Source organism: Hyla sarda, chromosome 1, assembly GCF_029499605.1.
Source record: "Hyla sarda isolate aHylSar1 chromosome 1, aHylSar1.hap1, whole genome shotgun sequence".
NCBI classification, from domain to species: Eukaryota; Metazoa; Chordata; class Amphibia; order Anura; family Hylidae; genus Hyla; species Hyla sarda.
The window spans coordinates 551,920,238-551,934,658 of NC_079189.1; the positions used below are offsets into that span (position 1 = coordinate 551,920,238).

The 14,421-nt window shown below is 36.8% G+C and overlaps 1 protein-coding gene across 2 annotated transcripts in view; it reads left to right on the top strand.

Annotated features, from left to right (window-relative positions):
* ARL15 (ADP ribosylation factor like GTPase 15) overlaps positions 1-13,776 on the top strand; it is a 263,307-nt gene extending 249,531 nt beyond the window's left edge. For both annotated transcript variants that reach the window (XM_056541778.1, XM_056541771.1), the window contains exon 6: positions 12,156-13,776. In XM_056541778.1, the coding sequence (XP_056397753.1) occupies positions 12,156-12,308 (153 nt within the window). In that variant the 3' untranslated portion in view covers positions 12,309-13,776. The remainder of the gene's footprint in view (positions 1-12,155) is intronic.
* Positions 13,777-14,421: the final 645 nt, after the last annotated feature.

Below are 14,421 nucleotides of genomic sequence, written 5' to 3' on the forward strand. Positions count from 1 at the left end.
GCTCATTTTCTTAAGGGAGCTTAGTGTAATCTCTGGACACATACACACACAAAACAGCACTGATCTTCTACTTTAAAAGAACAGAGTCTGCTCTTTTCGGACTTCTTAAATACGGTAGATTTTTATTTATTTTTTTCACTTGGATGGCATTTTACATTTGACATGTCTAAAACACAAATTCGTGAAAAGGCAAATGTGATTGGGAATAATTTTCTTGGGTAATTTACCCATATGGAAGAGCAGATATGACAGTAGTGGTTTACCACTTGTTATGAACATTATTTGTGGGTACATTCAAAAACATTTCCATGAGAAATCGTATGGGGATCTGTAAGCTTCCTCGCGAGCAGGGCCCTCACTCCTCTTGTTTGAATATCTAATACTAGTTTTTATTCCCCCCCAAAATTGTAAAGTACTGCAGAATCTATTGGCACAATATAAATTATGATTATTATCAATATTATAATTCCTATTACTGTGAAGAAGGATAATCTGTCCTCGATTGAATACAAGTTGTCAATAATAATGTCTTCATTGTGTTAGTGATGGAGCTCTGTAGCCTTCGGTCACTGTGATTACTTGCTACTCTACAGTGTTAGGATTCCCTCCTATACAACAAATATGGTTCCACATCGTGATACACTGGAGCACTACCGTCTTGGCGGTTATATGAATGACATAAGTCTTAGGAGTGGGATGTATACAAGGGTTTTTTGTTTTGTTTTGTATTGTATTTTTTTAAATCCCAGGCATCGGCCTGGGGGATTTTAGTTTTGTCATTGGGCTCCTTGTCCAGCTGTTTAGGTTGTTTGCTTTATACATTAGTTTGAAACATGTAATAACCTTTAGTAAAAGTTAAACAATATTAAAGTGTACTGTATTAGTAAATGTGCAAATTGATTATATTATGGAGAAGTTAGTTGTATTTAAACATTTTTAACAAATTTTCAATTTATTTTAACAAATGATAGATAGATAAATAGATAGAGATAGGGAGATAGAGGTGTGTGTATGTATGTGTATATATATATTTTTTTTTTAAATAGATATCAACATTAAATTATAAATTCAATTGGCAAATCCTTAAAACTAATAAATAACATTTAGTGATCTTTTTACATTGATCTTTTATTACAGTGTGTGTGATCTCTAGTATCATTCATTTTAGGTTCTATTCTTAACCACATTTGTGGTTAATAGAAAATATTTTGCATAGTTGGTGCATTATAATACATTATTTAAGCATTGTTCTGTCTTGATAATGAGCAAATAGTTCCTAAGACTAATGCGAAGTTTTACATTTTCTTTTTTTTTTCTTTGCTTTACATTTTCACGAAACACATTTTATCCACACCACATGATGCTTAAAAGTCTGCTTTCAAAGAATCAATTTCATGGTGATTGCAACCAGTCTGTAAACAAGCCACTTACACATCTTTCTCCCGGGTAGCAGACAAGTAACTGATATTTTTACAAGCCAGTGTTTCAGACAGAACAATAGTCTACGTCTGAGATTTAGAAACCCCTTTTATGATTTTTTAATTTATTTATATTCACAGAGTTTTTGTACTTTAAAAGTTTAGGGGTCTTTTTTGCTAATTTTTTTGTTACATTTTTACACAGGTACATAGACATAAAAAAAACTCGAGAATTATAATTTTTTTTCATAGTTATGTTTTCTACAAGGTAATTTATAATCTCTTCTCTTCTATGTTGCTGGATATTTTCTAAACTTTTCATTATTACTATTGTTACCACTACTATTATGTGTAATTTAGTATTGATAGAACATTTACAATAGAAACAGTGTACTCTCAAAAACCTTGTTCTTTTCATTATTATTATTGTCACATGTATGTCCTTCCCTGACAATATCTGTTCAAACTCTTTGCATTCAAGACAGGAATCCTAATGTCTTATCTTTAGTCCAAATATGATGTAATCTTATGGTTTTTGGGTCTTAGGGGTAAATTCTTTTGCATCACTTGTATGAAATGGCTGTGTGGCAAGGATATTACTACCTTAGTAGTGATTATAATTTATTTTATATTAAACACGCGTATAGCTATTATTATTGAGATATTATTTTAGCAGACGGTTCACAAACACGTGACTTGTTCTCGTATTTCAAATACTTTTCTTGAATGCCTAAACTGTCATAGTAGACTGTTTAATTCTTCCCTAAGGAACATTCTTATGTTTCAAGTCTTCCTTTGTTTTTTTCTTTATTTTCAACCTTACCCCCCCACTTAGCTTTTTCCTGGGCCGAAATCCTTTCTCAAGATTGAAGTGGCATTTCAGACTAACTAAAAAACTAGAGCTCCTGGTTTGTTTTCATCTGCGTTGCTTGTGGCCCTTTGACTTTGTTTTGCATTCTCATTATAACAGTTTGTGTATTTCAGAAGTTTCACAGAAGATTGCATCTACCAATCAAAGTACCAAATAACCAAAATGCCAAAAATGTAGTAATTTTTAGAGAGCTATTTATTCTTGTTTCTTATTCTTTATTCTTATTTCTGTGTTTTGCTTGATATTATTAGTTTGAATGGGAAAAAAACACATTTATTGACAGCTTTCTTAAAAAAGAACCCCTTTATTTATATAGCACTAACCTATTAGGTGGCACTGTACTAATATTGTAGTGTGAGATGAAACCAGAGTAGCTGGGATAAATCCACACAAAAACACAGGTAGAACATACAAACTCTGTGGCAGATATTGCGCTTGTTGGGTTATAAAGCCAGGACTCCAATGCCCAAAGTATCCATTCTAACCACTGTGTTGATTTTAACGTGCATGGTCTTATCTGACAGAAGCTTCTGTGTGACATGTTACTGTTCATCTAGGAGAAATTGAAGAAGCTCTTGTGTTCTAGGCAAAGATTTAGAATATTGCACTAAATACGTAATATATTTTTTACTCCTAAGCTTACAAAAAAAATGTAGATTTATACTCTGTACTGTATTACTCTACATTTGGGGTGCACAACCTTTTTTTTTGTTTTTCGTGGACTGTATTGTGCTACTTTTAATGGGCTGTAAAAATACTCAACATTTGCTTCTGGTTTGTTTCAATTGGGAGTAATGAATAGAGTAGAGCAGAGTGCCCCCTTACTTCTCATATACTAACTGTACCTAACAGTGTGAGAATATTCCATGTTACTGCTTCCAAACAAAATTACCATGTCTCCCATTCTCCTCTTTATTTAACAGCATTGACAGTATTAAAAAATTATATAAAATTATATAATGCCCTGCTCTGCATACATACTTTTTAAGAAACCTATTTTTACTCTCCGTTCATATCTATGTTAAGGGGTTCTGTCTGGGTTTCCATCAAGCCTTCTGGTATATTAAACAAGAACGGCAATCTGCAACTGGATTCTCTTGGAAAACTAGTTTCTCTTGGAATCCAGTTGTGGCAAGGAAGCCCCCATCCCAACCCCCCCCCCCCCCCCCGCGATCAAACATCTTATCCCCTATCCTTTATGTTTTTATGGAATAGTAAAATGGCGGGAGATGTACCCACTAGTCCCTTTTCCATTAGCGCAGGTTTTGTGCTGGGTCCTCATAAGCTCAGATGAAGCGGCTGGATTACTTTGTGACCTGTAAAGGGTCTGAAGCCAGTGTTTCATTTGTCAGCGTAGATATGTGCCTAGTGTGGAACATCTAACCTTTTGGATGTTGTCTTGAGTCTGTGTATAGTAGAGGGGGCTTTTTATGTTAAAGCCCAGAACTCCAGGTATTTCTTTTCTGTATTCTTACATGTGTAAAGTGCCTGCACGACTTGTCTGCCACAGTTATTTTGGATTCCTTAAAGTTTGTATGTTGGAAATTGAATAAAACCTGTGAAGTGGTATTGACACTACCCCTCATGCTTAGATCCTGACTAATATATATATATATAATTATATGTTTAATGGGAAACTCAGCTTTGCTGCATTGACAGGCTGAACCTTTCTACATCTGGGATTTTTCCTTTATATGACCACACAATGGCCTTTCATGGAATGATCATTTTTTCTTTATTTTTAGCAGTGTTCTGACCTATGATTTAAAAACTGTTAGAATTCTGTTCATCTGATCTCTAGTTACAGTGTTTTCTGTGAAAGCTGGGTGACATTACCGCTCCTGTAGGAATTGTCATCCACTTTTCCTGGACTCCTGAACATCAAACCTGTCAAGTCACACAGCTGCATAACCAAATGGAATATCTTTCAGGAGTCCTGACAGGCTGAATGAAAACTCCTACGGGAGCTGTAAGTTTATACTGGTATCACCCAAATTTCCCAGAAATACACCAGTATTGAAAAAACTAGAATAACTTATGTTTCCAGGTGATTGTGTGAATCTTGGAGCAGTTGTTCTTTACAGAAAAAAACATCTAAACATCCAAAACTTGAGTTCTAGTTGTATTATACTCCAGAGCTGCATTCACATTTCTGCTCATTATTTCCGACAATTCAGCATAGCAAGCTCTGTACAACGCTGTGTACTAACAAAAAAGTAGCGAGTTCTGGGACATTAGGTTACAGAAGCCTTCAGAAAACAGCTCAAGAGAATGGTCTGTAAAATATGATATACTGTAAGTGGATATTATTGCAAGATAAATATTTATATAAGGTTTTTCAAGTTTACATATAGACGGCAGTAGTAGATGCTGAAATACATTCTTTGTCAGGGTCAAGGAACTTCTCAAGAGAGACTATATCACATCAAACGGATAGTTCTTTATTGTAGTCAAACAGATTGTATTCAATGACACATTACAGCTAGCAGCAAGGTCACATGACCGCAGGTCAGCCAATCATTGCTTGCATGCAGCTCCCAGGTCGATCGGGAGACGGCCTAGGGGTAGGTCAGTTACTGAAAAAACCCTATGCTTTGTGTTGCGGCTGTCATTTTAAAGAGAAAGATGAGCAGAACAGTGCAACTTACTGTGGAACTACAGATCCCACGCCGCGTCTAAAGTAGCAAAAATACACTCCCGGCAGTGAAATTGCGATGTCCCGATCAGCTAGAGCGTGAGCGGATGGTCCGTTACGTCCGATCAGCAATTGATTGCTCCAAGCCTGTAATCCAGGCTTGAGCAATCGAGCGCCGATAACACTGAACATTGCCATGTTAATGCATGGCAGTGATCTGTGTAGAAGATCAGTGTGTGTAGTGTAATAGCCCCTAGAGGGGGCTATAACATTGCAAAAAAAAAGTGTGAAAAAAAGTTAATAAAGATCATTTAACCCCTTCCCTAATAAAAGTAAAAATCACCCCCCTTTTCCCATTTAAAGAAATAAAAATAAATTGTGTAAATAAAAAGAAACATGTGGTATCGCCGTGTGCGGAAATGTCCAAACTATAAAAATATATTTTTAATTAAACCGCACGTTCAATTCCAAAGTCCGAAATAGCTTACTTTTGGTCATTTAAAAAGCGATCATAAAGTCCGATCAATACAAAAATGGTACCACTAAAAACTTCAGATCATACTACCCCGTGCGCTGAAAAATAAAAAAGTTATAGGGGTCAGAAGATGACAATTTTAAACATAATCATTTTCGTGCATGTAGTTATGATCTTTTCCAGAAGTAAGACAAAATCAAACCTTTATAAGTAGGGTTTCATTTTAATCATATGGACCTACAGAATAAAGAAAAGGTATCATTTTTACCGAAAAATGCATTGCGTGGAAACGGTAGCCCCCTAAACTTACAAAATGGCATTTTTTCTTCAATTTTGTGGCACAATAAAAAAAATTTCCCTTTTGCCGTGCATTTTTTGGTAAAATGTGTGTCACTGCAAAGTAGAATTGGTGGCGCAAAACATAAGCCATCATATGGAATTTTAGGTGCAAAATTGAAAGGGTTATGATTTTTAAAAGGGAAGGAGGAAAATACGAAAGTGCAAAAACTGAAAAACCCTGAGTCCTTTAAAGGGTTAAGCAAAGAACTGTGTAATAGGCTGACCTCGGTGACCCACAATACTTTGTCCAGTTGCTGCACTACAAATACCAGCAGTGTGACTGCAGAACAAGCCCATAGAAAGCTATTGCACTACAACACAAAGAAATTTGAGCATAGCATTGTGCAGTGGACTGACCTGTGTTTTCACGTATGTTCTGGGTTTAACCAAATATAGAGCATTTCTGGCCAGGCTTACCAAAAATGCATTTGTAGTGGTGAAAGTTCAATGGGCCTGTTAACTCATGTTACCTGTATTTTCTGGGTGTAAACAAATCTAGAGTATTTCTAGCTGGGTTAACAAAAAAACGCATTTGTAGCATAAAAGTAAAAATTCACTGGGTCTGATTTTCTGGGTTTAATAAAAAAAAAAAGCATTGTAGCTGGATGATATAAAAAGCAGCATTTTTAGCTGTGAGAGGGACATTTTTCTAGGCCTTTTAGACCATGTTACCTGTTTTTTTTCTGTGTTTTAGCAAAAGCAGAGCATTTCTAGCTGTTAGAGTGAAAGTTGACTGGCAGTTTCTTGGTTTTTCAACTCAAAAACAAAGAAACTCACACTGCTACACACAGCCCACAGCAGTTCAGTGAGATGAGCTATGATTGGCTAAGGCTGCACACACACACCTTAGCCATCCAGACTGCAATTCCTGATTTTGGACTTTGGCCAGGCCAGGAAGAGTCCAAGAGATAGGGGGAAATGTGCTCTCTACAAGTAGGGAGAGGCCTAGTGGCATCTTTTTTAAACACAAATCAAACACAGAAAACTTTTTTTTTTTTTTTTTAAACAAAGTATATTAGAAAGATTTTTTTTATTCACGATAAGAAGTGCAATAGCAAAAATTTGTTTTAATGACAGTGCCCATTTAAATACAAAAAAGGTCTGGGAAAGGAATGGTTGGACAAGGACAGGATAGAGGAAAGGGCCATGTCCTCTGCCAGTAAGCATGTTGGTGGCAGTGCCAGGCACCACAGAATTTTTCCAGACCAAGTACAGGTAGCGGAAGCCCAGCAAGCAAAAGTTGTCAATTTCTGCCAGGGGTTGTATTATTTTGGAAGATAAAACATCCATTTTTATGATGTTGAGCCAGATGTCAGTGAATTCCTCATCGTCAACATTTACATGGCATGGTGGAAGTGGCCTTACCTAATGGTCTGTTCTATGATGTGTTTTTGTTCGAAATCCCCCCCCAGTGCTAAGCAAAATGATGGCATTAGCCACAAGGAAGAGTTGTGTGAGGACAGCCTTTGAGGTGTGTTTCAAAGTTGGTGGAGGTGAAAACACTGGCCAAGCATAACCCTATACTACTGTAAGCCATCATGGTGGGTATGCTGAGGGGAGCAATGAGCCCATGATCAGACTTCAGATGTTTATGCTGAGAAAAATGGCGGGGATGATGAGTTTGATGATGACTTTGACTGGACGTAGGAACCAGGTGACGAGGAGTTGACTTGTTCTTAGTAGGATGGTAGTGGCACTGTCAGTGATAAAAAGCAGAGATAGGGCCAGAACATCTGTCAAATGTAAGAGACATAGTATTGCTGGTATGATCAGCTCAGAAGTAGTGACAGCGGACCTACTGCATTTGTTGGCCTTGAGAAAAAACTTCCAGAGGAGGGGTGGTACCTGTCCTGTATTCCAGATGCAGAAAACAGTGCCATGTCTGCACACAGAAAGTAAGCTGTGGCCAGGGTCCGAGTGTAGGATCCATGTCTGTATGTACGCACATTGATCCACATTACACGGCATCGTGGGACAATCGAGATTCCTCACAATGTGAAGGAAACCTTGTCCCTGCTGCTGCTGCTCGTCCAAATCGCTCTCATCTGTCCAGCAGCCAAGCCTCATCCAGAGTCAGCACAGTCTCTGTCTTGTCTTCATCACTGTTGTTTCCTCCTCCTAGTGTCTCTTTTGAACTTCCATTAAACACATGGATAGTGGGCTCTCTCCATGGGTTATGCCAGTGTTTAAAGGGGTTATCCAGGAAAAAAAAACTTTTTTTGATATATCAACTGGCAACAGATTTGTAAATTACTTCTATTAAAAAATCTTAATCCTTTCAGTACTAATGAGCTGCTGAAGTTGAGTTCTTTTCTGTCTAAGTGCTCTCTGATGACACGTGTCTCGGGAACCACGCAATTTAGAAGCAAATCCATATAGCAAACCTCTTCTACTCTTTGCAGTTCCCGAGACAAGCAAAGATGTCAGCAGAGAGCACGGTTGCCAGACAGAAAACAATAACTTCAGCAGCACAAAAAAAAAATTTTTCCTGGAATACCAGGACATTGCTGCATAATATAATAAAAATCTGGCCAAAATACACAGGATAAAAACAATTAAAACACTGGATGGGAAAAAAATCTATTTCTTTGTTTTAATTGTTTTTATCATGTGTGTTTGGTGCATAAATACATAAAAATGTACTTGTTAAATCCGTAGCAGTGGATCCCCAATTATAGATTTTACAACTTAAAATCTGCAGCGGATCCTGTGTGTATGAATGCACCCTTAAGGTTGCATGTCGGTGTGCCTTTAGACTGTCCATTTGTAATGTGTATGTTTAAGGCAAACATTTACATTGGCTCTAAATATAGTCCTAGTTAAGATTCTAATTTTCCTTTAAGTTGATCACTAAATAAATGTCTTGTTTTGCTTTTTCAACGTACCCTGGCCAATGAAATATAGATTACACATGAAAGTGAGGGAATATTTTTTGCATACTTGTGGCTATTTTGGTAAGAGTGTGGAAAACTAATATTCCTTAAGAAAATACCCTTACACAAAAGAATGTGCAAACTAAACTATGTTCAGGCAACAGTTCATTGTTGGTATGTTAGCAATGATTATATTGACTTACCTCCCATTCCTGTCTGATATTAGTGCAATAAATGCCAGGTTTTAATGCCTCAAGTAAGAATTTCGTAAAATCTGTGAACATTATGAACAGGTGATAGAACAACTTTGCAATATTTTAGGCAACCTAGTAAAAAGTTCTGATTAAAGAAATGCTACCTGTCTAGTGTATACAGCTCCTGTGCAGACTTATGTGACAATAGGTAATGGCGTTCTCATTCCATTTTCATACAGCAACTGTAGAGCTATACCTGTGCAGGTTCTTACCCCCTCCCTCCAGGGGCCATATAGAAGCTGCATGGTCTACCAGCTAGTATGAATGATCTTGGAACCCCATTCTGTGAACAAAAATGCAGAGTGACTCTGGCAAACCTAAGTGCCAATCCATGTTAACCCCTTAAGGACACAGCGTTTTTCCGTTTTTGCATTTTAATTTTTTCCTCATCACCTTCTAAAAATCTTAACACTTTCAATTTTGCACATAAAATTCCATATGATGGCTTATTTTTTGCGCCACCAATTCTACTTTGCAGTGACATTAGTCATTTTACCCAAAAATCCACGGCGAAACAGAAAAAAATTCATTGTGCGACAAAATTGAAGAAAAAATTTCATTTTTTAAATGTTGGGGGCTTTCGTTTCTACGCAGTGCATTTTTCGGTAAAAGTGACACCTTATCTTTATTCTGTAGGTCCATACGGTTAAAATGATACCCTATTTATATAAGTTGGATATTGTCGTACTTCGGAAAAAAATCATAACTATATGCAGGAAAATGTATACGTTTAAAATGGTCATCTTCTGACCCCAATAACTTTTTTTTATTTTACTGCTTATGGGGCGGTATGTGGGCTCATTTTTTGCGCCGTGATCTGAAGTTTTTAGCGGTACCATTTTTGTATTGATCAGACTTTTTGATCGCTTTTTAGTCATTTTTATGATATAATAAGTGACCAAAAACACGCTAATTTGGACATTGGAGTTCTTTTTCGTGTACGCCATTGACCGTGCGGTTTAATTAATGATATATATTTTTATTTTTCAGACATTTACACACGCGGCAATATCACATATGTTAATTTTTATTTACACAGTTTTTTTTATGGGAAAAGGGGGGTGATTCAAACTTTTATTAGGGAACGGATTAAATTACCTTTAACTTTTTTTTCACTTTTTTTTTTTTTTTGCAGTGCTATAGCTCCCATAGGTGGCTAGAATACTGCACACACTGATCTTATACTGATCCCTGCAAAGCCATCGCTTTGCATGGATCAGCGAGATAGGGGCTCAATTGCTCAAACCTGTAGCTCAGGCTTGGAGCAATCAAACCCAGATCGGACGCGACGGAGCAAGGTAAGGGGACCTCCGCTCGCGTCCTAGCTGATCGGGACATCGCGATTTTATCACGATATTCCCGATCAGCCCGACTGAGCTGCCGGGAAGCGTTTACTTTCATTTTCAGCACGGCGATCAAAATTGAACGCAGTGTCTGAAGGGTTAATAGCGCGCGGCACAACGATCGGTGCTGCGCCCTATTAGCCCAGGGTCCCGGCTATGAATACCAGCTGGGACTGACCCGGTGTAATGTGGGGTCATGGCGTGACACCGTTTTAAACATTGGGACCAGGCGCAGGGCGTACAGGTACGCCCTGCGTCCTGAAGAGGTTAACCTAAGGGGTTAGCCATTGTTTATAATTGATTGCCTGTCCTCAGAATAGGCAATCAATATTAATTCTTTGGTGGTCCAACTCCTGGCGCTCTTGCTGATCAGCTCTTTGAAGGCCCCACCTGGCTTGTGCGAGCCCTGTAGCCTTTGTCCACATCAGCTCATACTTAAAGTCGCTATACTATTTGTTGTAGTGGTGAAAGCTGCAGAGCTGTCCGGTTCACTTAAATGTAACAACGTTGAAGTTTCCTGTAAATAACAGGCAATTGTAAGTACAGGTTAATGTAGAGAAAATACCGCCTTCCCAGCCATTCTTCTTCCTATGTCATTTACAGAGACTGTCCTAGGCTCTATACATTGTTTTTGATAACCAAACGTTTAAATTTGAAGAAATAAATAAATTAGTCTGGTGATAGCAGGATCAAATTTTGTAAACACTTAGGGTACTTTTTACTATAGTATTTTGATTTGTCAATTGTTTTGACACTTAATATTTAGCAGCGCTTGACATAGACACGAACACACGAACATTCCTAACAGTAAAGACATCACAAGGGCATGTTTCACATATGGAAGAATTTAAGAAAGACACTTTTTTTTGTTGATAAAAATATACAATAACATTAATTCGCACAAAACTCCCCCATCCAGCATCCGCAGGTCTTGGTTTTCTGTCTGTTATATTGATGTCAGTTGTCAATGTTGTCCACAGTTGTTTTTCTGTGTTGCCTTGGGTGCATTCCCTTAAAGCAAGTCATTGCTGGGAATTACATACATCTTTCTCACGATTATATTTTTATTAACTTTTTTTTTATCCTCTCTCGCTTCCTTTCCTTTTGTCTTTCTTTCTTCTCTTATCTTAAAGGGGTATACCGGCCCTAGACATTTTATGCCCTAGACATTTATTGACATGAATGGAGAGGGCGTGGCTGTGATGTCACGTCTCAGTCTCTGCAGCAGCAGTCAGCACAGAATGCCGGGAGCTGCACGGAGATCGTGGTTGTCCCAGCATCGGGACCCCTGAGATCAGATATCTTATCTCCTATCCTGTCAGTTTTCATAAAATTGACCACACTATTAGGCTTCTTTCACACTACAAAAGCCTCCGTTTTTAAACATCCGTAGGAAGATCCGTGTGAAAATCAGCTGAAAACAGCAGTAACAAAATTCTATACGTCCGTTAGAAAATCCCATTATAGTCTATGGGATTTTCTAATATCCGTATAAATCCTTTATAGTCCGTTATTGATAACGGACGTTAGTTTGTTACGGAAGATAGTTACGGAAGAAATAGTTCATGAACTATTTCTTCCGTAACTATCTTCTGTAACAAACTAACGTCCGTTATCAATAACGGACTTTAAAGGATTTATACGGATATTAGAAAATCCCATAGACTATAATGGGATTTTCTAACGGACGTATAGAATTTTGTTACTGCCGTTTTCAGCTGATTTGCACACGGATCTTCCTACGGATGTTTGATTTTGTAGTGTGAAAGCAGCCTTAGAAGTACACTTTAAGCAATATTGTGTTTGGGTCTCTGATAGAGAATATGTTCCACTGGACATATTCTACTAGATGATATGTGTTCCATCCATGGTAAATTATTCTTATTGGCGTTGATTGTTTCCTCTTCTACAATTTCTAATCCATTCTGTTGATGATTTTATTTGCAGATCAAAAAGTATTTTGAACTTGAACCACTTGCACGAGGAAAAAGGTGGATACTACAGCCGACATCATTGGACAACATGGAAGCCGTAAAAGACAGCTTTTCAATGCTAATAAATTTACTTGATGAGCGAGAACTTGAGCCAGTCCAGATATAAAAAGTGAGATTCCCGTCCTTAGATCAACAACTGTTTTGATTCTGGAGTTGCAAGAGACGAGTGATGTTGTCGAGCTCGGACCAGGACGGATCATGCATTGTTTCGAATTTTCTTTTAATGATCAAAGTTCCGGATGTGTTTATGTTTATGTTAGAAGAAAGAAAACTGGATTCTTCCATACTGCATAAATAGTTGATTTCACACTTTTATGGTCGTATTAACAACCTCAGGCTTTTGTTATGTTCCTCTTTTACCGCTTTATATTTCATTTACAGTGCAAGACTGCTCACCTGACAATACAATAGCATTGTAACGTCAAAAAGATGTATCTAATTTTAGTATGTACCATTTGCACAGTCGGCCATTTTGAACCTACATAACATATCTCCTGAACGGATATCACTTACCTGATACCCAAAAATTGTTGTTTTACCACCAAACGTTCTTCCTCTACTGCAGTGTGGTATATCTGATTCACATAGTTAATTGAAGCAGATATTTATAACCATTAACGTGTGTTACCTAGGGGTGAATATTATTGGGTGCTTTTCAAACCTTGGGCATGGCTTGGTTTTTATAAAAGTAGGTTTATATATCGGCAGTATGAGGGTAGTCTTGTGTTGTAATGGGATACTACTGATTTAGTGCTCAGTCTATACCCTACATAAGGTAGTTAACTTAAGTCTGAGTGTACATGTGTGTTTGTGTATATATATAATTTTGTTTGTAACATAAACCTTAATTTCTTTGCATATTTTAAACAATGTAATATATTACACTGAATGTTGTTGCCTTTCATTGTAATATGTAGATTATTTTTATTTAAACACAGCCAAGTTTTTTTCCACTAGGATATTTAGTTGTAAATATCTAGGCTGCCATTGTGGGATAGGACATTTTTGATTAACTTTTTTTTTTTTCTTCTTCTTTTATTGTTGGCAGTAAGGAAGTAAAAACAGTATTATGGTAAATTTACTGTATCTGTAAGATGCCATTAGTTTCCATTAAACACTACTTTTAATAGTTTGCTGGGGGAACATTTATATTAAATATAGAGAGAATTGTTTAATGCAAACAAAAAAATATATAACAATTGAATGCTATGAAGATTCAGTAATGGAAAAGGGACCCAATAAAATAGTTTCATATAAAACAGGAATGTCTGTGTTATAGCTATAGTAATAGAACTCTTGTAATATTGCATTTTTTAGTCCTCTTTTGTGACAGTTGTGTCTTTTTTTTTCACTTTGCAAATAGCAAAACTAAATAAAAAATAAACTGAGCAGCACAATGTTTTTATTCACAGGCTATACAGGCTATAGATTAAACTGGTTTTATATATATATATATATATGTTATTTTTTAAATGTATTATGCTGCTGATGGGTTCACACAAGATAAAAGAAATCCTTATATAGTCAGGATCACTGTATTTGGATTTACTGTTTTTCTTGGGGGGATTGTTTTTTTTTATTTTTTTTTATTTTTTTTTTTTTTTGGGGGGGAGGGGGGGTTGTAATAAAATTGTGATTTGATAATGCTTAGCAACCTGTGAAATAACTTTCTGGCGGGCTTTCAAATTTTATGTTTTAAATGTTTATATGTTTCTGCCCCTACACCTTCTAGAACCCATGACTGCCTGCAATATAGTATTTAAGCAGTCACAATAAAAACACTATCCATCAGTTCTCGGCGGCAGCTGTGCTTGACAAGCCCCTGTCTGAACAGTAAAGCTTCACAACTGTCGGCAAGCTTCTGTCTACGTCTGCCAGATCTAAGAATTCTGTCATAGCTCTCTCTATATCTTACATATCTAGATTTAGAGACATGTAGTCGTTGTTGATGTGCTGTACACTTTGTTGCTGCATATTGTGCCATGTCAAGGATGTAAGCGGTCCACACCTGTAATGTATTGTTCAGCACAGTGTATTTCATTGTATTCATAGAAGTGACTGATTTTTTTTATAACCTGCTAAGTTGGGTGATTTTTTTTTTCCCTCTTTTTGTAAATGACCATTCATTTATATTACAACTGTTTGTACCTTTGCTATAGTTGAGTGTTATAATATTTGTTCATTGTCTAACATTATCTGAACTTTATAATAAATTTACT